The sequence below is a fragment of the Sebastes umbrosus genome, chromosome 5 (assembly GCF_015220745.1).
Source record: "Sebastes umbrosus isolate fSebUmb1 chromosome 5, fSebUmb1.pri, whole genome shotgun sequence".
In the NCBI taxonomy this organism is placed as follows: domain Eukaryota; kingdom Metazoa; phylum Chordata; class Actinopteri; order Perciformes; family Sebastidae; genus Sebastes; species Sebastes umbrosus.
The window spans coordinates 18,594,623-18,621,410 of record NC_051273.1 but is presented as its reverse complement, the minus strand read 5'-3'; the positions used below and the strand labels follow the sequence as shown (position 1 = coordinate 18,621,410).

Genomic DNA, 26,788 nt, shown 5'->3' with positions numbered 1-26,788 from the left:
TTTCCATGTTTAAAAAGGGCAGAGTCCACTGGCATGCTATGCCATGTTTTGCTGCCAATAACAACAAGTAGGGACATGGGTGATATTATATGTCCCTGGTAAACAACACCAGCCTTTTATGTGACAGGAGAAGCAAGGAAAACACAGGTTTTATTTAGACAGGCTTGAGCCCTTGTTTGCAGAATGGATTCAATCTTTTCGGTATTGGGATCTTATGTTGACTGGGATGTCAAAAGTCTGCTGCTCTTCACTGCAGTTTTCATCATCACTGCAGATATGATTAAGAACCGTCGACCAGACAACTTCCCTCCAGGACCCCGGGCATTCCCTATCTTTGGCAACATATTCACTATGGATTACAGCAGGAACCATGAATTTTTGACACAGGTACATCAATAGATCCTTATAGATACCATTCAAAATGCAACAGTTCTGTTATCTGTAATATGAAGCATGATTCTCTTCCTCCTCTCTCAAATTGTCTCTCAGTTATCAGAGAAATTTGGAGATGTGTACAGCATGCGAATGGGCCAGGCATGGGTCGTGGTGTTGAACAAGTTCGAGGTTCTGAAAGAAGCTCTGGTAAATCAGAAAGACAGCCTGAGGGACCGTCCACTGCTCCCTCTGACGCTGGACATAACCAATGGACTAGGTGAGAGGACGTAACACACAGAAACCATTGTTGAGTGAATACACTGTGTGATACATTGCTTTCTCTCAATCAGTGTAATAGTTTGATTGTTCATACCCTTTAATAAGTTGAAAGTTTGATTTACCCTTTTCATAGGTAAGGTGTATTTTTAAGGTACATACACTATGTCACATTGTTTTCAATAGAGAATAATGATGAAAATATTTGTTAGTTTACTGTTTTTCTGTATTTCACACATAATAACAAATCCATTTTTATATAGCAATTATTTAGCAGTTACAAAAATACAGACTGTCTCCCAAACATGGATTGTTCATGTTTAATGTGTTAAAGAATATTCCTTAATTTTCCTGAATTCTATCTACTTTATTTTGATCTACTTGTGATGTATTTCCCATCAGGGGTACTTCTCACTAATGGGAGCATATGGAAGCAGCAGAGGCGTTTTGCACTTTCAACCCTCAGGAATTTTGGACTTGGCAAGAACTCACTTGAACCCGTCATCTCTGAGGAATTTACATATTGTGCAGAAGACATCAGAAGCTATAAAGGTAAAAAGTGAATGCAGTGATTCATTAAGAATGATGACACAATGACAAATACACTATTTACATGTCATTTTCTGTTTCATTGTGGAGGTAAGCCATTCAATCCACACCTCGTGATCCACAAAGCTGTCGCCAACATCACCAGCTCCCTGGTTTTCGGTCATCGCTTTGACTACAATAATGAGAAGTTCATAAAACTGATGAGGTGGTTTGGTGAATCTCTCTATATTCTAGGCACCGTTTGGGCTCAGGTACAGCATTTTAAAGCTATGAAATCTAAATACTGTGTGCCGTTGTTGTGCAATACATTCCGTTTTGTAAAACAGTTTATCATTCATGCCAGTGGCTCTAGTCACAGATATGTTATATGTAGTACACACACAGCTCACGTTGCAAGATTGTAAATGGATTTTTAATATTTGGTATTGATTGTAATAGAAAATCGTTCTCTGAAATGCCTTATCAATATGTTATTGTTTCAATCTGCTCTACTCCTTAGCTTTACAACGCGTTCCCTCTGCTGATGAGACGTTTGCCAGGGCCACATCAGACAGTCCAGCACATGTTGAACTTTGCAAAGGACTTCATAAGAGAAGAGGTTAAAGAGCACAAACAGAACTGGGATCCCTCAGACCAAAGAGACTACATCGACTGCTTCCTGAATGAGATTCAGATGGTAATCGGCACTAGATGTAGCTTTGTTTTTCATATACTGTGTTGTTCATTTCCTGTGAACATCATCTATGCTTTCTTTGCACCTACATCAGAACTATCAGCTGTTAACATGTTGTCCTGACACAACCTTTCATCGTGGCACCACTCCTGGCTGCTGTGTGTTGAAATGTCCAACAACCTAATGTGCACTTTTGCCAAGGCCTCTGCCTTATAGCACTATCTTTTATGCCCTTATCTCCAACAGCATACACCCCTTTTAACCTAACAAATCAAATCCTTTTCAAGATACAAGGTCCAGTTCACATTAAAGTTGTTTTACTGAAGTTTCTGTCATAAATGATCATAACCTTGGCTGTAATAGCACTGCAGCATGTTTTAACACATGTATTTTTATATACAGTTGACATAGTGACACCATTTTTAATCAACATAGCAAAGCATTTCAAATATTTTTCAAAGTACAAGGTCCAGCATAGAAAAAAGTTTTTTACTTTACTTAAATTAAGACCATAAATGATTATAACCCTGGCTGTATGGCACTGACATGAAGTCATTCTAAATTATTTTGCAGCATGTTTAAACACATGTATTTGTATTTATTCTCAGGGTAAGGTACCGGCTGATTATGCTTTTGATGAGGAAAACCTGGTTATCTGTGTCATGGATCTGTTTATGGCTGGCTCTGAGACCACATCCACCACCCTGCGCTGGGCGTTCCTCTACATGGCAAAGTACCCTGAAATTCAGGGTAAGAGCATTGACCAAGACAACGAAGCTCTTTGTTCTTACTTAATAATGTGAAAATTGGTGATACAAAAACAAATTTATTGGTGGTAATCAACCCCAGTGTTTCCAGTTCTTGCCCATTTTTAACCAGGAGACCCGTGTTTCAGACCAATTTTTTGCCGGTGTTTTGTTTTGTAAGTTACGCTAGTGACGATTGTCACATGTTTTTTGTTGATGTTTGTGACGTGTTTTTGGTAGTTGTTTCCGTACGTGTTACTTAGTTTACTTAGTTTACTTACTTATTTTAAGTCCAACCATGATGTGTTCCCTTACCCTAACTAAGTGGTTTTCTTGCCTAAACCTAACTGCGAACGTTTGCATGGCGTACGAATGACACGCAAAAAGCGGCGTACAAATGACACGCGGAATGTCCGTGCAATGCCGTGGTATTTATACGCCTTCCCATGAGACCGGGTTGGACCTTTATACATCATGTAACTACTTTTACTCCAAGGTGACAAATATTGTGCAATCACTAGTGTCCTTTACATTTATGACTAACTCTGTGCATCTACCTGTTTTTATATAATATTGTATACCTTCTTATGACTGGTTGCAAATCAACACAAATCTGTCTATTCATAATGTGGCAGTGCTGCATTGTCCTTCATCTCTCCATGAGTCTTTAAGATGTACTATTGCAGCATGTTGATGAAATACTGTTTCATCGGTTCCCCTCCTATTTCACAGAAAAGGTCCAGGCTGAGATAGACAGCGTGATTGGACAGTCCAGACAGCCGTCCATGCAAGATCGTGCAAGCCTGCCCTACACTGACGCTGTCATACACGAGGTCCAGAGGATGGGCAACATAGTTCCTCTCAGCCTGCTTCATGCTACCAACAGGGACATCCAGCTGGGTGGCTACACAATCCCAAAGGTCAGTTCTCATACATAATTTTTACATCACATACACGACCACGCTCCACCTTTATGAATTATTACTATTCTAATCACCAGGGAGTTGTAATAATCCCCAATCTGACCTCGGCGCTGTTCGACAAGAATGAGTGGGAGACGCCCGACACCTTTAATCCAGGACACTTTCTGAACAAGGAGGGCAAGTTTGTGAAGCCAGCTGCTTTCATCCCGTTCTCTGCTGGTGAGGAGCAACACAATCTCTTGTTTTATTAGTGTCTTTACCTGTTTATACAGGAGCCTGGAGCCTCTCCCAGCATACACTGGGACCCTACGGTGTTCCTCACATAATGATTGCTGATTGGCCCAGAGGAAACTCTCATGAGAGAGATCAAGAGAACACAGAGAGGATAGAGGCCAGGGATCATATCTACGATCACTGATCACTCCACTGCCATCCCAGTAATAATTGTCTGGAAGTGTTGACACATTCAGCATTTCTTATGGAAGGCTCAGGCTGGTGAATTTTGTTTTGGGTTTGCAGAGATGGTAATTTTTTTTCCACATAAAGTTATTTTTCTGTATACCAGGCGGCAGGAAAATAGATTAAGTGAGGGATGTGTCCATCATTACTTTAGCCCTACTAGTGGGCACCAGCAGAACCTAACAATAGTGATGTCTGAGTAATGATTTAGGTGAACCTCTGACCTTCTGTCTAGACCTAAAATCAGGACAAAACGTATAATGTTTACCAGAACAGTTAACAGTTCTACTTCCTATAAAGGCCTTATGAGAATGACTACTACTGTTGTCTTAAATTAATTTGATCTCTGGGCCAAAACTGTGTCAAAGAAATGTTCAGTTTGTTTTCCTGTCTCAGGTAAGCGGCAGTGTCTCGGGGAGAGTCTGGCCAAGATGGAGCTCTTCCTCTTCTTTACCTCCTTACTGCAGAACTTCACCTTCTCCATGCCTGCTGGGGTGAAGCCTGCGATGGATTTTCGCTTTGGCGTCATTCGGGCACCGCTTCCATATGAAATCTGCGCAACGTCACGCTAAGAGCAGCTCTGACGTAAAAAATATTTCAAAAAGCATTAACCTCTTATGATTATGTCACTGTGACAGGGTTTACTGAATACATCAAACTGTAATGTGGCTTTAACTTTAATAAATATAATAGTAATCTTGATTTGTATAGCACTTTTCACACAAGAAATTCAGCCCAAATTGTTTTACGCATAAAAACAGAGAAAATAAGATGGAAAATAAAACACACTTGATAAAATACGATACAAATTTTAAGTAAGACAAAAAATAAAATGAAATAGAATACATAGAATGCATAACATAAAACAAACTGAATCATAATAATTATATTAAAATCAGTATCCATATTTTCCTATATTTTCCTATATTTTTAACTTTAAAAAACACTGCAGTAGCACCAACATGTCCCCATTTTTTTCTACTCTGTTCTTTTCTTTTCTACATCAGTGGTGGAGATTTTGAATTTCTAAGAAGAAAACTCTTATAAGGTGAGTTTAGCTTAGCCTGTCTCAATTGTTTGATATTTTTGTAAATCCTTTTTCATTTAGAAAAGATGACATGAGTCACTTAGCATACTGCTTACCTTAAAACATTCTCATAGCATGAAAATGGATTGATTTAAAATTACAAAATCCCATCTTAAATACAAAAATGTTGTCACTGAGTGTCAAAATCCCACATCAATTAAGCCTCTTTTGAATTTCAGAATATTAACTGTGGAATTTAATAATAGGCACATATAATATTCAAATATTTATATTGCTTTCTTTTTATTAAAGTGTAAAATGTGTGATAGCCTGTATGATAGCCTACATTTTGGATTTCTAACACATACCCAAGAGGAGAGAGGTCAATATTTACTGAACATACCTTTTATTTTATATTGAGACTCATTAAATGATGTGGTAGGAGAGTAAGGTCATTATGCCTAATATATGTTAGGATACTGTATAGATATTTAAAAAAAAAAGAAGAAGAAAAAGCTTAGGAGTTGAAGGAATATTTGGCAATTTAATTGGCAGCATGCATCTAGTATTTTGTATGTATGTGTGTTAATATTAATATGACATATCTTTAATATTTAATATTAATATTAAATATATGTCATATTAACATTAAACATTAATATTATATATTTAATATTAATACAAAATATTAAAGAGATTTAATATTTATAATAAATATTAAAATTAAATATCTTTGAATTACATTTTATATTGAAACAGTTATAAACATGAAAAGAATATCGCTATAGTCATGCCGAAATCTTGTAAGTCATCTGGGTAAATAGGCTATAAAATAAAGGATTACATTACTGTTAAAAGCTCACACAACCATGATAAATGTCATCTTTTTTTTTTTTTAAGAAAAACTTTAAATTGTTCTTGAAAAGATTTTATTTTGTAAATAGGAGTGTTCCAGTGACGACATCCTTTCCTGCCAGGAAACAGCCAATCACAGCCCAGAGATAAACCCTGTAGGCGGGGTTTAGAGAAGAGGTGAACTCAAGTTATGCAGAGAGGAAGACACCTGTGCAGGTGTGCGTGTCTCTGTGATAAACTCTGAAGATAATACTAAACCAGAATTAGGATCATTGCAGATTTCGAAGTGTATCCAGAGGCAGCAGGTTGTGACGATGGACCGACTCTCTGGTGTGTCTGTGTCCTCAGTGTGGTTGTGTCTGGACGGCCGCAGTCTGCTCCTCTTCACCCTGGTGCTCCTGGTGACTGCAGAGTATCTGAGGAGCCGTCGACCCAGCAGCTTTCCTCCAGGACCTCGACCTCTTCCTCTAGTGGGCAACATGTTCTCTCTGGATTTCAACAACGTCCACGGAGACATGACTAAGGTAGGACCACTGAGATAATGCATCCATTTATCTTCAGATCAGAGGGGGAAATAACCTAAAAGTCATTGACTTATAGGGTATGGAACCCCAAACCTGCCAAAAAAATGAATGAATGAATGAATAAATAAAAGACTCGATGAATAAATATGTCAATAAATCTAGCAAATATAATATTAAAATTGATAAATGGACATAAATTGACATTTCTGTTTTAATTTGCTTATTTTTTTTATTTATTCCCTTATTTATTTACTCTTCTGTTTATTTTTTCCCTTTTATTTATTTAGATATTTACTTTTTATTAATTTTTGAATTTATTGTATTTATTTATTTATTTTTTAATTTATTTTTAATTTCATTTTTTAAAAATTCATTTTATATTTATTTTTAAATGTATGTATTTATGCATTTATTTATTCCTGCATGATTTTCCTTTGCATTTCACCCCTTATTTATTTTACCAAACTTCATTACATTACTTACATTTTTTTTTACATTGTTTTATGCATTTTCTGCGTCATTATGTAAATGAGGGGGCTGTCACTCAGCATGTGTCACCATGGGGTCAGAGTGCAGATAATAGATCGACTAAATGCGTACCGCTGCCTCATACCGGTACAGGTGTGCAGAGCAATCATATATATAAATATATATATATATATACACACCATCCTCCAAATTCCCACTAATTCCAGAACCAGTACTCTAATTTATTTAGGAATACGCACAATGTGAGCACAATATACACTAAAATAATAAAGCTCCTAACACTAGATTTTGACATAGGGCCACTCTCCTCAACATACTTTATGATGATTTTATTAGATTAAACTACCCAACAGTATCTAAAATTGTTCAAATTAGCTCGACCTTGACCAACTACAACAGTAAAATTATATTTACAGATAATGCACCAGTAATAATAATCATATAATATGATATATACCGCTATAACACTAACAGGGGGCAATTTCTGCATTATGAGTACTTTTACATTTGACACCTTATGTACATTTTGCTAATAATACGTTTACTTAATACTTTACTTTTACTTGTAATGGACTTTCTTTATATCACAGTATTGCTGCTTTGTTTAATAATCCGAATAGGACAGAGGTTGTGAGAACACAGAATACAGTCACACCAAAATAATTTTGTTAGATACAATTTAATACACATGAGACCGTATAGTTGTGAGTGGTAATGTGAAGGAGACCACAACAATCCACACATGGTCAAAGTTCGATTGGTGTTAGCGGCCTCCCCAGCTTTGAGATCAACAGTTTTCAAATAATTGTTGCTGAAAAATAAATACTTCGACAACACTAGAAAATATGCAATGAGTTTCTTGAGAAAAAAAACATTTGCATATTTGCTTTTTCGTGTCACTCACTCGTGTTGTCCTTGTGCCAGTTAGCAGAGAAGTACGGGAACGTGTACAGCCTGAAAATGGGTCCCTCGTGGACGGTGGTGCTGAATGGACTCGGCACACTGCAAGAGGGTCTCACCAAAGGAGACCTCCTTGTCGACCGACCAGAACTTCCACTCCACACTGATGTGCTCCCCAGTCTGGGTAAAGACTTATTTATAACCATAAAGATTACCTACTCCATCACTGGGGGGCAGCAGCACTTCATAGATAGTTTCTACTCATGGTGGATAAAGCATAGAGCTTATTCAGAAATTTTTATGATTCAGATGCATTTCAGTTCCCCAGTGTTGCTTTCACTGTTGTGATCACTGACATTATGAATTTGATGTTCTAGTATTTAGGGCTGCAAATAACGATTATTTTCACTGTTTATTAATCTGTTGATTATTTTCTCGACTAATCGATTACTTGTTTAAATTATAAAATGTCAGAAATGGTGAAAAATGTCAATCAGTGTTTCCCAAAGTTCAAGATGACGCCCTCAAATGTCTTGTTTTATCCACGACTCAACGATATTCAGTTTACCAAACCATTCATTCACATTTAAGAAGCTGGAATAAAAGAATTGACCTTTTTTTTTATTAAAAAATTACTCAAACCGATTAATTGATATTAAAAATTGTGCCGATTAATGTGATAGTTGACAGCTAATCGATTTATCGTTGCAGCTCTACTAGTATTGAATCAGAGTTGAGGCCAGCACCATATTCAAGTGTAAATATGATGTGCATGTTTATGACAAGTGTAGTTCATTAAGTATTCCTGTAGAGCTTTGTTATATTCACTGAGTTTTCCCACGTCTACATACAGACTGTTTCATACCCGGTGTATTCATTTATATCACAATCTGTTTTTTCTGAGTTGAATCTTAATCTGAATTCAGTTTTTCTCATCAGGTATTATTTTTGCTAATGGACATATGTGGAAACAGCAGAGACAATTTGCCCTCTTTACTCTCAAATACTTTGGCGTTGGCAAGAAATCCCTTGAATCTTCAATACTGGATGAATTTATTTATTTGTCCAAAGAAGTCGCTGATCATAAAGGTAAAGAACCTAATGCACGAAGTGTCTGTAATCTTAAGTCAAATACTTGGTGCTTCTTACCTCTTCTTAACGTGCTCAACTGTCCAGGCAAACCCTTCAGTCCACATTTAATGATGAACAACGCCACCTCCAACATCATCAGCTCCCTGGTTTTTGGTCATCGCTTTGAGTACGGTGATGAGAAGTTTCTGAAAATGATGAAGTTGTTTGACAAAGGGGCCCAGCTTGAAGCCTCCATTTGGGCACAGGTACTGCATTTCAAAGCTATTAATGAAGGCTTCATGGCCTGCTTTGTACTGTTCTTGTGCAATTCATGCATCTGAATACTCTTTTTTTATTAAGTTGTTGCTAAGTATTTGCTCTTTGAAATAAAGTGCTCTTAGTCTGATTTACGGTCTTCTCATTGATTCTGACAGCTGTACAACGCATTTCCTGTGCTGATGAGGCGTCTGCCGGGGCCACACCGCACTCTTCAAAAGATTTATGGTGAAATAATGGACTTGATAAAAACAGAAATCAATAAGCACAAGGAAGACTGGAACCCCTCTGAGCCCAGGGACTTCATCGACTGTTACCTGAATGAGATTCAGAAGGTGGGTGGATAGGCAAATAAAACCGCAACTATTTTAATAATCAATTCATTGTTCAAAGTCATTTTTCAAGCAAACGTTCCTCACTCCCAGCTTCTCAATTTATACATTTGCTACTTTTCTTTGTCTTACGTGATAGTAAACTGAACATATTTGGATTTTGGACGTTGATGCTGCAGCTAGGGCTGTCCCAAATACCATTTTTTTGGGCTCCGGAGCTTCAGTAGTAGTCAACAAGGAATATTCGAAGTCTCCATGACAACACTCGGGAAGACATTTCTCCATTCTCGGCTGAAATGCATAGCATAGCGTTGCAACATGTGTCTTTTGGTTTAATTAAAGGCATTCATTTTTAAAGATTCTGTTATTCTACAGTATTGTTATTTGCATTTTTATTTGTTATTGAATAAGAAGCATTTGATTCCAAACGGTTTGGTGTGTTGTATACATGTTTGTAATCCCGAACAAATAATCAAAAAGTTGAATAATCGGGTACAGCCCGAATTGCAGCCCCAATTTGTAAGGTTTTGCTAATATTCCTGAGGGAAGAAAAATAATAAAAGTACTGTTAGTTGGCGTTAATATCACTCAAATGGAAGTAGCATTACTTTTATGACTCAGTCCATAGTGCTTGACTAACCATTTGAGTATGAAAACGCATCAGAATACCAACAGATGTCTCACCAGTTTATAGATGCTCTAAGTGATCACTGTGTTTTCTCAATATGAAAGCTTTCTCACAAGAGAAAAAAGGTTTGTAGTATATCCTGCTTGTAGCTTAAGAGTTTAAATACAGACTTTAATGGTTTATAATTTGAAATCATATCAACAAATCTAACTAAAAAGCGAGGAATCTCTGTCTTTCTGTGTGTCCTTCGTATATCTCAAGATCCGCTCATTCGATCTACTTCACACTTGGTGGGTGTATTGCTCAGGACCAATGGGAGTGCAGTGTTGAATGTGGTGCAATTTGGCCAACGGGTGACGCTATAATAATGAACTTTACAGTTTGGCTTGTAAATTATAAACCTTAACTCTCAGAAACAAAATGTGTTCAGCATCAGGACAAGAAGGACGATGAAGCAGATGCCGGTTTTCATGAGAACAATTTGGCAATGTGTTCGTATGATCTGTTTGGGGCTGGCACTGAGACCACATCCATCACCCTGCGCTGGGCTTTGCTCTTCATGGCAAAGTACGCCGACATTCAGGGTAGGAGCTCACAGATGTGGACGAGAAGCCATTAGAAGAAGTTTGATTGGCAGAAATCTGAATTACACTTATTAAGTCTCAGAGACTAATTTATTGTTCTCTCCTCTGCTAACCTGTTGCACAGAAAAGGTCCAGGCTGAGATAGACAGAGTGATTGGACGGTCCAGACAGCCGTCCATGCAAGATCGTGCAAGCCTGCCCTACACTGACGCTGTCATCCACGAGATCCAGAGGATGGGCAACATAGTTCCTCTCAGCGTGCCTCATGTTACCAACAGGGACATCCAGCTGGGAGGCTACACAATCCCAAAGGTCAGCTCTCGTGTGCAATTTTCTTCATCACATACACGACCATGATGCACCTTTCTGAATTATTATGATTCCAATCACCAGGGAGTTACAGTAATCCCCAATCTGACCTCGGTGCATTTCGACAAGAATGAGTGGGAGACGCCCGACACCTTTAACCCAGGACACTTTCTGAACGAGGAGGGCAAGTTTGTGAAGCGAGCTGCTTTTATCCCGTTCTCTGCAGGCAAGTACAATTTCACAACATTTTGAATGTCATGGAAACAGATTACAGGACAGAGAATTTTAATTGAAGTTTATGCGATCATTGATTGACTTCAATACACTGGAATCCTTCTAAGAAATGTATTATTAAGAAAACAAAATACTTGAGAACACAGTTATTTAGGTTTTATTTTAGGTTTCAAATATGTTCTGATTAATATTAGGTAGAAATGTTTCATTTAGTTAAGTATTTTGTGTTAAGTTCATAAACACCCCCATTGCGCTCTACCGTAGTTTAAATAGTATAAAACTCAACTGTTTAATTTATGTACTGGCATTTGTCTGATGACTTGTTGTTGTGTGATTTTGCTGCAGGTAAGCGGGTGTGTCTCGGGGAGAACCTGGCCAGGATGGAGCTCTTCCTCCTCTTCACCTCCTTCATGCAGCGCTTCACCTTCTCCATGCCTCCGGGTGTGGAGGCTGTGATGAAGCCCCGTTTTGGTCTCATCCTTTCACCCAACCCCTATGAAATCTGTGCCACTTCACGTGAAGAGTGATAAACGGTGAGCTAAAGTGGAGCTTTAAGGTAACAAGACAAAAAGATGGAAGTGTTACTGTATTGTCAGAGATACGGGGAAGATTGGGCTGATATATCTGTGTGTACATATGGTCTATAACAGTGTTTTTCACTTCAACAGTCATAGTGCTGTGAATACAAACATCTGTAAAAGCCTGAAGGAGGACATCTTTGCCAACATCTGGAGCTCCTGAACCAAAGTATGTCACATAGAGACCTTTTACCTGCGTATACATTCAAGTTTTACAGGAAAGCAAACAAGGTCATCAACCTGAACGTGCTGGACAGCAGATATCAGTACTACACAGCGATAATGTGACATACAGTCACACAATGCAGTTCAATTCAAACTGCAACCAATAAAAGTGGACAAGAACTGCTACTATGAATTGTTTAGTGAGATGACAGCCCTGTCCTGTCATTCACACAGTAATTCTAGTTTAAAATCAAAGATATCAACCTCCAAAACGTGTTTGTGTGCTGTAAAAAATGTTGACACCAATTTGTAAAAAGGTAAACACGGAGTAATGTTTAATAACTATCAGCTGCCATATACAAACATGACAAATAATCAAACCATTGCACATTTTATATACTGAGGAATATTTCATGAAATGTAAACATGATTGTGTACAGAAGTGATTTCAAGATAACTGTCAACATACAGTACGTCACAGATCAAATAAAAAGCCTTTATGATACAGTCATTATCTCCCCTTTTTATTTCAACATAGAGGCTCGCCCTCAGAGACGCCACGACACCCTCTAACTAACTCCCATTTCATTTTACAGTTTACAGCTCGTCTCATTTCAGTTCTAGTGTGTTGCCCAAAATGTTCTCTGTTGGGTTTCCTCATGACATTTATACAACATCACTCATCTGCCCTTCCTCTGGACACTGGATCTTGTAGCCCACCCGGTAGGCCTGCAGGTACACACGTGCCTGGTTTATCCTGTAAACGCAACCACAAAGCATATATTATTATTATACTCTGATCTAACTTAAAGGGCAGGTCCATCTGCATTTTCTTCATTTAAAAAAAAAAAATGGAAACGCCCACTCAGCCATTAACAAAAAGCAGTGATGTACATGTAGGTTACCAAAATAAGCTAATCAATAAGGTTATGAATAATGTGGACGCTAGCATTACCTGAGTCAACTCAAAACTCCAACCTTCTGCTACTTGAAACAAATAACAACTTCATGAACTGCTAAATCCAGATGTAGAGGATGTAATAAGAAAACAGGTAACCTGTATTTAGTGCAAAGCTGAACTCCCAGGGGTCCACAGCGGTCAACGTAACTCTCCCTAAACGCCTTTCGTACGGCTCGAGCCATACTGACCACCGTGGTGACCACAGGGCACGTCCTAGGACACACACACATGAACACACATCCATGAGAATGAGTAATAATGATAATAACTTGAGTTACATGACATTCCCAAACATACACACAGCTCATCATCTGCTCAACACTTTGGAAGAAATTGACAAAGGAGAAAGCCCTAACATTGTCATTTAATATTTATGATACTTATCTTGACACCAGGTATTTATGTAGGTTCTTCGGTCTTTTTCCACTATTGTGAAAACTTAGCAAAATAAAGTTATATCAGCCGCTTAATTGTATGCTGTTATTAACTGTAACTATTAATCTGAATGGGGGATCATGCATGTTTGCATAGCAGCACGGTCAACACAATGCAATGCAGCAGAAATATTGAGACTAGTTGAACTTCTCAGGAAAAATCAGGCCCTGTAAAGAGTACCAGATCTGTATTGATGTTGTTGCATATAATGAAAGTTGTAGATCACATAATAGGTCTTTAAATAATTGCACACTGTTGATATAATATGCTTGAGTAAAATAAACTTTCACTGAAAAAGCAGACCAGTAATGAGCAGTAGACAAACCACAGGTTAAAGAAACACAGGTGTTTTTTTTATGACTCTTATTGTAGTTGGTGTTGTTCATACTTACAGTTTCTCACAGCGCAGGCCTGCGGTGCCCTCTGGACATGTACAGGTGTTGTGAGGACTGCATGTGGCCCCGTGTTGGCAGGGCGGCACGCAGGGGGTGGTCACCGCTGCAGACACACCACACAGCAAGAGTCTTAATGCAAAGTGAAGGTAAAGAAAGGTCTTTTTAACGCACACACATACACACACAGAAACTAACCCGTTTCACAGAGACTTCCAGTAAATCTTTTGGCGCAGCGGCACCTGTTGAGGCCCACACACACTCCACCGTTCTTACAAGGTTTGTGACACTGAACAGGCTCTGAGGGAGACAGAAAAGCCAACATACAGTAAAGTTTATGGTAGAAATTCACAGAGCATCTACAACTGTTATTGTAGAAGGGAAAATTGGTAATCAGTATAATATAAAAATAATAATAGCTAGGGCTGTCAAGCGATTAAAATATTTCATCGCAAATCAATCACATATTTTTTATCTGTTCAAAATGTACCTTAAAGGGAGATTTGTCAAGTATTTAATACTCCTATCATCAAGGGAGTGGACAAATATGCTGCTTTATGCAAATGTATGTATATATTTATTATTGGAAATCAACTAACAACACAAAACAATGACAAATATTGTCCAGAAACCCTCACAGGTACTGCATTTAGACTCGTGGGTACCCATAGAACCCATTTTCATTCACATATCTTGAGGTCAGAGGTCAACGGACCCCTTTGAAGATCACCATGCCAGTTTTTTCTCACCAAAATTTAGTGCGAGTTTTGAGAGTAATTTCGCCTCCTTCACGACAAGCTAGTATGACATAGTTGGTACCAATGGATTCCTTAGATTTTCTATTTTTATGTGATGACAGTAACTTCACTCTAGCTTTAAAATTCGAAAAGATCAAATAGCGGCCGGCTCAACAGCGCCCTGTTGAAATTTTAAGAGGTTCATTAAAAATTACAAGTTGCGTTAAAATTAATTTGCGTTTTCGCGTTAACTTTGCCAGCCCTAAAAAAACACGTTACAGAAATATGATTTTTTTTTACATCACTGTTAACATTGTTATCCAAAAAAATCTACAGAAAGCAGCAAAGAGAAGAAAGAGCCAAAAACCAGGGAAAACTCTGCAGCTGCATCAACAGCTGGTAACAACCCAAATCTCATTTTGTTTAAAAAGCCCACCAGCTGATGGAATAATGGAGTCTCGTATTTCAGTTAGTGGCTCCTCGAGGGAGTTAAAACCTGCGTCCTGATGGATGCAAATTAAACTAAGGTGTGTACTACTCAAAGCAAAAGCCATGAGAAGTCATACGGTCGGGAAGGGAACACTTCTCATGCTTTTTACTTTGACGATGATTTGTTATTGATAATAATATTGCTCTATAGGTTTTACTATATTGAAACACCAGTTAAACATGACTGGTCCTGTATGTAAAATGTATACTGTACAGGGTTATTATAGTAAACTAAAACTAAAATAAGCAGTGAAAAAAATGTAATCCTTTAAGAAAAACTAACAGATACTAACTAACTGATATTGCCTGGGTAAAACACTAATAAAAATAAAATAAAAATGAACGTAAATTCATTTCAGTTTTTGATTTTTAGCTATAATATATCACTACTGAAAAAAACATGAATTTGAACATTCTGGACACTGAACCACAGAAATTGAACGGACAAGATGATGGCACTATGCTCAGTTGCTTCACTAAAGTAGCAGAAAGATTTAACATTAAACATTATGACCATTCTTACACAGTTTCAACCATGTATTTCGTATGTATATGTAGCTACATACTTATGAGACATTATATACTGTATAGTGTAAAACCAACTAAAACTACTGTAAACTAAACTTAATATATATAAAAACTTAACCTTTCTGAAAAACTGAAACTAAACTAAAACTAGTAAACACACTCAGAAAACTAACTAAACTAAAATGAAATCGAATAGTCAAAACTAAAAATAAAAAAATAATTGAAAATGCAAACTTTTATAACCTTGACGCTGACTAATATTTTAACTATAAAACACTGGATAGAAACAGATTGTGAGTGAAATGTCACCTATCTGGCAACGAGCTCCTTGCCATCCACCAACACATGTGCATTTGTTGACATCCACACATCTTCCCCCGTTTTGGCAGGCAGGCGTGCACAGGGCTGCAAAATACACACACACGTAAGGATTGAGGTAGATTTATGTTGGAAAATGACACTTATAGATGGCGTATAGGTATAATGTGTAATCTAAACATGATGATTTTTAGATTACCCGCTGCTTTTTTTGTTTTTCCATCATGATCTCAGATCAGAATCAGAAATACTTTATTGTTCCCCGGGGGTAAATTGGGAACATAACACACATATTTTACCAGGCGGTGCTGCTAACAAGCATGGAAGTACTTGCATGCCTGGTGTAACTGATGCCAGATGTGTTGGTGGTTTTGTTACTCACGCAAGAGGCACTGGGGGCCGGTGTAGTCGGAGGGACACTGGCAGGTCCCGGGCCCCACACAGCGACCGCCATTAGCACAGGGCAGCTCGCACACCGCTGAGAGAGAGAAACAATGATGTAACTGCTTATGCAACAGTGTTTGTTTTCCTGCTTTGCTTATTCAGTATAACTTCTATCCCCCTGTGTTTATAGACAGCGTCCCTGCAGTTCCTGCTTGTACAGAAGTGGGGCAGTCTTTGTTAAGAGGTGATGTACCTGTGTGGCAGCCTGCTCCGGTCCAACCAGGACGACACAGACACTTGTTCCAGCGCATACAGGTACCTCCATGGGCACAGGGTGGGGAGCAGATGGCTGAAATACAACAATAATCAACATCGGTCCATTTCTCACAGCAACAGCAAATAACTGAAAATAATATATTACAATTACATATTAGGGCTGTCAAAGTTAACACGATAATAACGTGTTAACGCCACTAATTTCTTTAAAGCAACTTGCAATTTTTAGGCTGTAGCCAGCTCAGTTTTGAAGCTAGAGTGAAGATACGAAACGTATGAAATTAGAAAAACCTAAGGAATCCATTGGTACCAACCATGACATACTTGCTTGTCGCAAGGGAGGCTAAATAGCGCTCCAAACTTACATTAAATTTTGGCGAGGAAAAGCTGGCATGGCCATTTTCAAAGGGGTCCCTTGACCTCTGACCTCAAGATATGTGAATGTAAATTGGTCCTATGGGTACCCACGAGTCTCCCCTTTACAGACATGCCCACTTTATGATAATCACATGCAGTTTGGGGCAAGTCATAGTCAAGTCAGCACACTGACACACTGACAGCTGTTGTTGCCTGTTGGGCTCGAGTTTGCCATGTTATGATCTGAGCATATTTGTCCACTCCCATGTTGATAAGAGTATTAAATAATTGACAAATCTCCTTTTGAAGGTACATTTTGAACAGATAAAAAATGTCCAATTAATTTGCGATTAATCCCGATTAAATATTTGAATCGACTGACAGCCCTATTACATATACAGTATGGTATCCATGTACAACAGTGAATGTTTGTACCTGAGCAGCCGAGTCCAGGGTAGCCTGGAGGACAGTCACAGCTGTTTGGGGCGACACACACTCCGTAGTTCTGACAGTGAGGGTTACACACAGCTGGAAAGACAGAGAAGTTAATAAGCATAATTTGATATTTTTAACTGTTTAGAAACAGCAGAATAAAGTAGTTCCTTTTGCTAATACTGTTTCAAGATTAATCACAATCGACTTATTAGATGTTTCGACTCACGCTGGCACTTGGTGAGGTCATCCGTTCGCACTTCATACCCGTCCCTGCAGGTGCAGTTAAACCCAGCAGGATGGTTCACACAAAGCTGCTCACAACCTCCGTTGGTGAAGTCCCCGCACTCGTTCACATCTTATGACAAAAGACAGTGTGACAGTTAAACAGGCGGACATTTCAGAACTACAAAACAATCTGTAGTATACAGTCAGTTTATTTCCTTAAGGGCTGAGTGGCCAGGGGAGCTTGGCTGTGTGCACACAAGCTTATCATCCAAGAAAATGTGGCCACAGCTGAACCGTTCAGGGTCATCAAAACTCAACAGTGAAGGTGGCAATGAAGAGGACAGAAAATCCAATCTCACCCACACAGCTCCTCTGGTCCCCGTCCAACATCCAGCCTGCTCGACAGCTACACCGGACCTGACCCTCAGCCCGCACGGTACATATGTGGGCGCAACCACCATTCCTCAGCTTGCAGGATGTGACATCTGTTCAGGTGAAAAATAAATTATTTTAACATTGAATATTTACAGATAAATATTGTGTTTTCGGCAGAGCTGAAAGAATTGATTCGTCGATAGATTTAAAAAATCAATTAATCTTTTAATCAAGAGAAAATGCCAAAAAGTTTCTGAATTGGGAAATTTGCTGCTGTTTTTTGTTATATAGAGTATATTTAATGTTTTGGACTGTTGGATGGACACAACAAGACATTTGAAGACGTCACAATGGGCTTTGAAAATCATGATGGGCATTTTTCTTTATTTTCTGACATTTCATAGACAAGACGATTGATCGAGAGTTAATGTGCAAATTAAATGATAATTAAATGAATAATTAGCTGCAGCCCTAATTGAACTGAATTGTCAAATTATTGGACAAATTTTAAAAATAACAGACTATATCAAAAAATAAATCATCAAACAAAATTCTTCCTCTTAGAAACATGCAGTCGCTATAAATACTTAGTTAAAGCTATTGTTTGTAGCCTTTTTAAACAACTATTGTTTAATATTATCTGATAATAAGAGAGGCCGTAAAATAAATCATACCCAGGGACTGTTGTACCAGTCCTAAAGAATAAAAGATTGTAAAAATATGCAGTATATATTCTAGTATTCAGTATATATACTAAAGTGCTGTATGTGGACCATTTTTTTTTTAAACTATGATATCTGCCTGGGCTGCAGTGAGATCATGGAAAACAAAACATTTAGTAATAAGAAAAGCAGTTTGACTCACTTTTTAAAAAGTTTTCAAACTTTAAATAGGTGCAATTAATTTTTTTTTAACTGGAAATAATGAGCTGTCAACAGTGTAATGAGAACCGTACTGCTGCAGGTGAGGTTGTCTGTGTCGAGCAGCAGAGGAGGAGGGCAGTGGCAACTGTGTCCTCCTGGAGAGTTGGTGCAGGTGTGAGAGCAGCCGCCGCTCTGGAGTTTACATTCATCAATGTCTGAGCACACACAAACACAGAGACACACATACAGAGACACAAGGTAAACATCCTTTTTTGGACACCCTTATTTCTGCTGTGCAACAGATTCCTAACTGAGTCTGGCATTCTCATCTCACTAATCCTCCTAAATGTGCCCCTAGGACATCCACTTACGTCTGGGCACGCACACAAACAGACACACACCAACTGAGAACGTGAGATAACATATTCATGGCGGTGTTTGTCTCTTCTGCATGTTGGTAAATGAGCCTGTTTGAATGACTAAAATGAGTAGGTAAACAGTGAGAAGTGAAAGAGTGTCGGTGGGCGACACTGACCCACACAGGTGCGGCCATCAATGTGCAGCTGGTAGCCGGGCCTGCAGGAGCACTGGAAAGATCCCCGAGTGTTGACGCAAATGTGCTCGCAGGTCCCATTCAGCGCCAAACACTCGTCCACATCTGGGGGATCAGAGACATTTAGTTAACTCTTCTCTAATGGCTCAACACGGCTCATTCAGACTTTAGTCAAACACTATTTGCAATTCATTTTACCACTTGTTTCAACGAGCTTGGAGGGCCGGGCGAGTGGGGTTTTGCAGCAGAAGACCAGTTAAAGGTATAATATGCAAGAAAAATAATCCCTCTCGATTGTCTCTTATGACCCACTAGAAGTGTGTGGTGGTGTCTGTATCTGCAGAGACCCTGCCCTCTGCCTGTATTTTCTCTTTTCATGTTATTTTGCTTTACTCTGGACGCTTCTTGGCGTCAGCAAAGAGCGTTTGTGCCCCAGCCAATAACAGCGTGCAGGGTGTGCAGCCCGTTTAGGTCATCAAATGCTGTCGCTTTGACACGCCCCTTGGTGTCTAATTCTGAGGCACAAGTCCCCCTTTAGCTCTGTCAGATACAAAGCGGCCGTATTTCACAGATAAGAACGGGTTGTGTATTCTTATGTGCATGTGATTCAGACAGTGTCCCCCCCCTTGACCGAGAGCAGCGCTGAGCCACAGCGGACAGGATGAAGCCTGCTCTTCGGCTGCATTCATTCAAAATCCGGCAACTTGGCACTTTCCTGCAGGGTGGTGCAGAGTTATGGTCGTGTTTATTTGTGCTTTAGAACGTAACATTTCCCCGAGTCCAATCTTCATAGCTACATATTTAGCAAGAGAGGTATAGATCTTCTCATCGAACTCATGGCAAGAAAGCTAATACGCGTATTTCTCAAAATGTTGAATGATTCTCTTCATCACATAAAAGATGGTGTGAATTCCTGACCTGTGTTTTACCTGACCTGTGCTTTACCTGTGCAGTTGAGTCCATCCTGGTCCAGCAGGTAGCCGGAGTCACACTGGCAGCTGTACCCTCCTGGTTTGTTGGAGCAGTTGTGTTGACAGTGGCCGTTGTTCAGAGCACACTCATCAATGTCTGTAAACAAGGACAATCCTGAGGGACTGCTGTCTGCTGAATGTTGTGTGCCCAAGTGCAGCTGGCACAGGCAAGTAAGTAATTGTTTGCATGACACAAGTATCACTTAGCACCACTAATGTATGGATGAATGAAAACACACCGAACACTGCTGCTTACCCACCAAAACAAGAGTGTCCGTCTCCGTTGAAGCCCTGGTAGCACTGGCAGAAATAAGAGCCGATGATGTTGCCACAACGAGCGTTGGTGTCACACCCGTGATGACCAGATGCACACTCGTTCTCATCTGGAAAGAGAGCGCACACACAGAAAAACAAAACAAAAAAAAGATCCTAAACTCAGTTCATTTCCATTCAATAATTATTATTCTGCCGCTCGGGATCATTTTAATGGAAGGCATAACAGCGAGCATTAAAACACGCGCACACAAGGAAACTGACCCCGTCAGTTTTCCATCGAGGGACGTCAGCACTAATTGCTTACCTTCGCAGTGTGTGCCGTTTCCCCGGTAACCTGGTCGACAAACACACTTGTAGCTCCCAAGCGTGTTCTCACACACACCCTGACCGTCACACACCGCAGGACTCTCCGTACATTCATCCACATCTGGGACAGAGACAAAGGACAGACAAAGACAATGCTACGTACAGTTTATGACTTTTTCATTCACTTGCTGCTCTGACATTTGCAATAAAACATTTTATTGATGAGTAAAAAGAAACTGTTGTCTGTGCAATGCACCCTGGAGTTACTAAATGATTTTCATGTCATCAAACTCCAATCAAGTCTTTATTAGGCATAAGTAAACTGTTGACCCTGCAACACTATGGGGAGCTGTTGTATTAATATAAGACAATATTCCCTTTTGTTCAACACCACATCCATTACTTTCCCATAGCAGTTTTTAAAGAGGACCTATTATGCTCATTTTCAGGTGCATACTTGTATTTTAGGTTTTTACAAGAACATGTTTACATGCTTTAATGTTTTAGCCGGTAGGCAGGTATTATGCAAATGTGTTACTTGGTGACATCACCGAGTTACAGAAGAAAAGGCGGGACTTCAAGCAAGGCGTTTCAGGCCGTTCAGGAGCAGTGTTTCTGTGGAGGAGAGTAACTCTCTTTGACGTGGACTTTAGGCTTTTTGACTTTGCAGATCTTTTACATGCACAAGGCTGATTGGTGAGTCACAGCTTCACCCAGGGTCCCTGTACACCAGCGGATAACCGGCTCCATTTTAAATGATGACTCCCAAACCTTTTGCACCGTGAATTTCAGCTTCTTCCTTATGGATGGAGGTTAAGTGTCCCAAGGTGTAGAACAAAGCGGTATAAAAATAGATTTAGATCCAGCAGCCATAACTCAGATGAACAAGTTGTAACGACACTGTACGGATGCTATAGAAGGAACACATGCTTATTTATTTATTCATTGTATTTTAGTAGTTTTAAGTGGAGTTTTGAGTATTTTTTTAACATGTTTGTCTATTGTCTGTGTTTGTAAAAATGTGTGTATCACGATGGATACCTTTGTTATTTACTGCAAACCAGATCTAACTATGGGTACAAATAAAACTAAACAAAAAACTATATAACACACTAAAGGAAAGGGGGAAAAAGCACATTTCTTTAAAGAAATTGTAATTGTGGAAATAGCATTAAAATATGGTAAAAAAAATAAGAAGATATTATAAGAAACTCTTATAAATATGAGCTTTTCCAAATATCCAAGCTTTGCTTGTGATTTATGATGTTACTTATGAACTTAAAAAGCAAGCAGCATGTGTTAAGCATGGAAAGCACATCATACCTTGACACACGGTGTAGTCTGGACACACAGGACCTGAGACCAGAAGTACAGAAGAGTCACAGAGAAAGCACAAGGCAGATGTAAAAAAAAAAAAAAAAAAGAAAGCGAATGGGAAGATTTTAGAAGACGAGAGGAAATGAATCATTAAGGGAAAGGTGAAAGAGCAGAGAAAGGAAACAAAAACAAAGAGTAACGACGCAGGCGAGCAGCAAAGCAGCAGATTAAAGATCTCTATTCCTGTAAAGTTTTACTTCCTGTCAGCAGAAGTTATTAAGTCTGGGGCAGCTCGAGAGAAATATGAGAAACCCACAACAACACCAGATCAAATCTGGACACCAGTCTCATCCTGCTGCGGTGAAGCGTAATGCCAGACTTACCAACACATGCTGGGGCCTCTGCTCTGAAGCCCGGCTGGCACTGGCACACAAAGCTGCCGGGAGTGTTCACGCACACGTTTCCCAGCTCGCGGCGACACTGCTCCTCGAAGCTGCACTCATCCACATCTACAGAGGAGAGAAACCAAGAGCTATAAATAGAAAGCTTTCACTTGACAGGCTTGCATTTGAAAATTACAGAGGTATAACAACACCCAGACATCCTGTCAAAGAGCCTTGGGAAAGACATTTTACCCGTCACTGCTACCTCAGTGCAGGTGCTCTATGTCAGAGGTTCCCAACCTGTTTTCCTTGACTTCATCACCCTTCAAAAAATTACAAATCCTCATTTTGAATAAGGTGATTCAATGTATTAAATCAACTTTCTTTAATGTATATATGTCATCATTTTCATCAACATAAGTAAATTGATGACGTCTTGATATATTTGCCAAGCAAATGCAGATACATTTTTTAACAACTCAATTAATTTACTGTAATAGTGTTAGCGCCGAAATTGTTATTGTGGTTAATTAAATGTAATTATTGTTGCTGTTAAATTGCTGCTAAACTGCCATGTTAATACAGGTGCGTGCCTCCATTTGTGTACGGCAAGCAGGAGAGCAAATAGGTTTTTGTCCACAGTGAAAATGTTGTTTTTGAAACTAACACACACAACAGCATCAAATATGGATTGATGCAGAATATTTTGTTAAATATAAACATGTTTGGACATTTTGGACTTTAAAACGCTCTGGAGTTATTGGAAATATTTGGATTACACGAGTCGGAAACAATCCTATGCAGCCACTACTTGAATCTAATTCTACAAATAGTATAATATTAATCATTTTAGTGTAGCCTGATCTGCAAATGTTCACAAATATTGGGTTTAAACAGAATGTGGCCTATTAAGTAACAAACGTATACATCTTTTTAAATAGTTTTATATACAGACTTTTGTAGAAGTTATCCAGTAAGTGTGTAATTATGATTTTAGTTAATAGTTATACATAAATCTAATTTTCACAACCTCGGAGCAGACAAATCCTGGTGCGCCCCCTGTGATCTTTGGCGCCCTCCTAAGGGGGGCCCGAACCCCAGGTTGGGAACCACTGCACTAAGTGTTCACACTAGATAAAATGCTTCTGTCTCACCTACACAGCTTTGTCCATTTAGAGCCATTACATATCCCGAAGGGCACGAGCAGGTGAAGGAGCCGGGAGTGTTTCTGCATTCAGCATTACCCTGACAGGCCTGCAGGCCCGTCACCGCAGCCAGAGCACACTCGTCTATATCTGTAACACCCATACGGCACACATACGTTATCACAATACTACATATGAGGATAGAACGGTACAGATAATCAACTCTCGTTTCAACATGCTCTCACACACATACAGTACATCCTCTCTGCCTTTCTCTCTCTCTAACACACACACACACACACACACAGATGCTGACGAACCCTGGCATCCTCCAGCACCCATCAGGTAACCACGGAGACAGCTACACGAGTAAGAGCCAGGGTTATTAGTGCAGCTGGCATGGAGGCCACATGGTCCTGGTCCCTCTCCTTCACACTCATCAACATCTGTCGAGTAGAGAGAAGGTAATGCATTGCATCTAACTGACATCACTGTATGCAATTATAAAACAGCTGCTAAATGTGGTATATTGATGGATAATGTTTCGTATAGCATTGAAATATCAAATGCATAATTATTGTAAAGAGAGTAGATTATAATTGAGACAAGGGGTAGCCTTCTTATAAAGGCTGGTCCTGCTACATTAAAGGACCAGTGTGAGGCATTTTGGGGGATGTATAGCTGAAATGGAATATAATAATCATAACCATGTTTTCATTAGTGTATAATCACCTGAAATTAAGAGTCATTATGTTTTCATTAGCTTAGAAGCCGTTCATATCTACATAGGGAGCAGGTCCTCTTCATAGAGTCAAAGAGTATAGAAGCAAGGAGATGAAACTCCAAACGAAACTGCCACTTTTGCCATTTTGGACTGAAAATGCTTATTATATTTATAATATTTGTATTGTTCAACACAGGCCATTTGGTAGAGACATTAAATATGGACAATAGAAGAGAAAATAATTTAGTTTTACTTTTGTACGGCACTTTGTAGACGGACATTTTACTGCCGTCCGGTTGTCGTTTTCAGTCCAAAATGTCGGAAGCGTAGCTTTGCTGCTGGGCGCTGATGTTGCAATGGAATGAACAACTGACTTTCACTTCTTGGCAATATATGTTCTTTAAGGGAGTCCGCCATGTTTCTACAGTAGCCCAGAATGGACAAACCAAACACTGGCTCTAGAGAGAGACTTTTGCATTTTTACTTTACCTGAAGGCCACCGTAGGTCTCTGACACGCTTCTGAAACTGCGTTAACGTGAGCCACGGAGTGCGAAACCGTGGTACCGCCAGCCGCCATCTTACTTCTGTTGCTCCTAAAGTAGTGTTATTATGGTAAGGATGACCTCTGAGCGACGCGAACAGCGTTACCACAGTTTTTACACTTGGCGGCTCACATTACTGCAGTCTTAGAAAGGGAGGAGTTAGCAGAGGGTACTAAGTTGGCTGCAACTGCAACCACACCACTAGATGCCGCCAAATCCTACACACTGTACCTTTAAGGAAATCTTCTGTTTCACTGATTTTGTGTTTTGTTTGACTGTGTGTTATTGCTGAATTTCTTTAAAATGCAGAGTAGAGACTGCTCACCTCATTTGTGTACAGTAATAACACTTATTTCACAAAGTGAATGCAGTAATGATTTATTGATGTTCCAGCACCTTCAGTTAAACGCTGATTCTGTCGCTGATTCTCACCTTTACACCCTGCGTCCCCCTCCAGAGTGAAGCCCACGGGGCAGGTACAGTTGTCACCATCCTTCACCAGGCCAGTTGGACAGCTGCAGTCGGTGCTGTTCTCCAGCATCACCTGGTTTCCCGGACACTGAGGAGCAAGACTTGGGCTCGGGGAGAATGTGGTAGTCAAGGGAGCTGCTAATGTAAAAGAAAAAAGGGCAATTTTAGGAGAAACTGAAAGGGTAAAGTCAAAGGAGAATGCAGCAAAAAGCCACAAACTCACCTGTGGTAGGTGGGTGACTCGGTGTAGTTTCACTGAGGTTTCTGATGGCATTTTCAGGCACCTGATTCTAAAAACAGTAGAAACCAACAAGTTTAATTCATGCACATCACATCCACAACGAGGACATTTCTAATAAGAATCACTGGAATCTCTTTAACAGCATGGAGGAGTTTCCTAATTGGTCACTGACCTGGCTCTTGGTGAGCTCTGTGAGTTCCAGGACTTCATTTTCATGTTCCTCAGTGCTGTTCAGAGGCTCAGAGGCAGACAAAACCAGCAGCAGGGCAGACAGGAGGGTCCTGAGGTGAGTCATCATCACCTGAATCTGTGTGGAGAAGAAGATGTGTGTTTACTGAGCCACCAGCAGGCCACAGAAAAAAATCAGCTCAAAGTGTTTAATAATGCAGAAAAATACAATTTTAGAGCATGTGACTATAAAGGTTGAGTTTATAGTGAAATAGGCATGCATTGTGTGCAGCAGTCACAGCAGCCATATACAGTGCATGTCCAGGCGTGCAAAACCACTTTGGGGGTTAGAGCACCCTGTTATTAAAGTTAACATCAACCCCCAGGGCTGTCTGCACAGAACAAAAGAAGCAGCTGTAATACTGCAGCTACATGTTTTAGATAAGCTGAATTTGAAATGAAAAGCAAGCTGATTATGGAGAACTTTTGCGACAAGAAACTCTGACAAAACAATAAAAAAAAACGTGGGTGGGACTTTAACCTATAGAGTAATGATGCAATTCGAGTAAAAGTGTAACAAACTTATAGCCGACTTACCCGGGTTAGACTCGCACTTATGAACGGGTTTGTGTCACCAGGAGATAGACGGAGAGTTATCCAGATGTGTCGTTCTATCTTCTCCAGATGCGGACTCGTGCAGCAGCCAGCCAGCCTCTGTGTCAGTATGGGGGGCTGTACAGCTGCAGCAGTGACTGACTCCACCACATCCTGTCCAGGAACTCTGCACTTCCCATTCCTCAAATCCCAAACCAGCTCTAAAGAGGAGCAGCAGTAAGTCCAGAGACTCACAGGCTGCTCTGATAATGGCCCTGCTTTGAACTCCTGACATGGAGGTCATAAAGCAGTCAAGAGGGAACATGGGAGGTCAGAGAGACTTCACAA

General features: G+C 39.6%; 2 protein-coding genes and 1 long non-coding RNA gene across 4 annotated transcripts; 2 read left to right on the top strand and 1 right to left on the bottom strand.

The window, feature by feature from the left end:
- The first annotated feature begins 104 nt into the window (after positions 1 to 104).
- LOC119488490 lies at positions 105 to 12,484 on the top strand. The gene is given in 19 exon segments (XM_037770213.1): positions 105 to 387; positions 490 to 652; positions 1,054 to 1,203; positions 1,291 to 1,451; positions 1,700 to 1,876; positions 2,482 to 2,623; positions 3,352 to 3,543; positions 3,546 to 3,761; positions 4,398 to 4,570; positions 6,054 to 6,407; positions 7,821 to 7,980; positions 8,736 to 8,885; positions 8,973 to 9,133; positions 9,302 to 9,478; positions 10,534 to 10,687; positions 10,812 to 10,999; positions 11,081 to 11,222; positions 11,576 to 11,763; positions 11,899 to 12,484. Coding segments are annotated over 18 exon segments (3,246 nt in total). The 5' UTR covers positions 105 to 183; the 3' UTR covers positions 11,758 to 11,763; positions 11,899 to 12,484.
- On the bottom strand, positions 12,474 to 26,788 carry si:ch211-221n20.8 (multiple epidermal growth factor-like domains protein 6). 2 transcript variants are annotated; one of them, XM_037769439.1, is made up of 22 exons: positions 26,444 to 26,787; positions 25,851 to 25,985; positions 25,661 to 25,727; positions 25,399 to 25,575; positions 24,020 to 24,145; positions 23,709 to 23,849; positions 22,555 to 22,680; positions 20,853 to 20,975; positions 20,533 to 20,655; positions 20,247 to 20,369; positions 19,284 to 19,406; positions 18,841 to 18,963; positions 17,870 to 17,995; positions 17,512 to 17,640; positions 17,286 to 17,378; positions 16,471 to 16,566; positions 16,216 to 16,311; positions 15,825 to 15,920; positions 13,960 to 14,061; positions 13,762 to 13,867; positions 13,031 to 13,147; positions 12,474 to 12,730 (listed from the first exon to the last, which is right to left on the bottom strand). In XM_037769439.1, the coding sequence occupies exons 2-22, from the start codon at positions 25,974 to 25,976 to the stop codon at positions 12,640 to 12,642; spliced, it is 2,430 nt and encodes an 809-aa protein (XP_037625367.1). In that variant the 5' UTR covers positions 25,977 to 25,985; positions 26,444 to 26,787; the 3' UTR covers positions 12,474 to 12,639. The 2 variants fall into 2 exon arrangements, with proteins under 2 accessions (XP_037625367.1, XP_037625368.1); XM_037769440.1 differs by having other exon boundaries at positions 25,851 to 26,788.
- LOC119488129 lies at positions 13,770 to 17,865 on the top strand. The gene is made up of 3 exons (XR_005206877.1): positions 13,770 to 13,910; positions 16,408 to 16,532; positions 17,732 to 17,865. It is a non-coding gene; the product is annotated as an uncharacterized LOC119488129 (long non-coding RNA).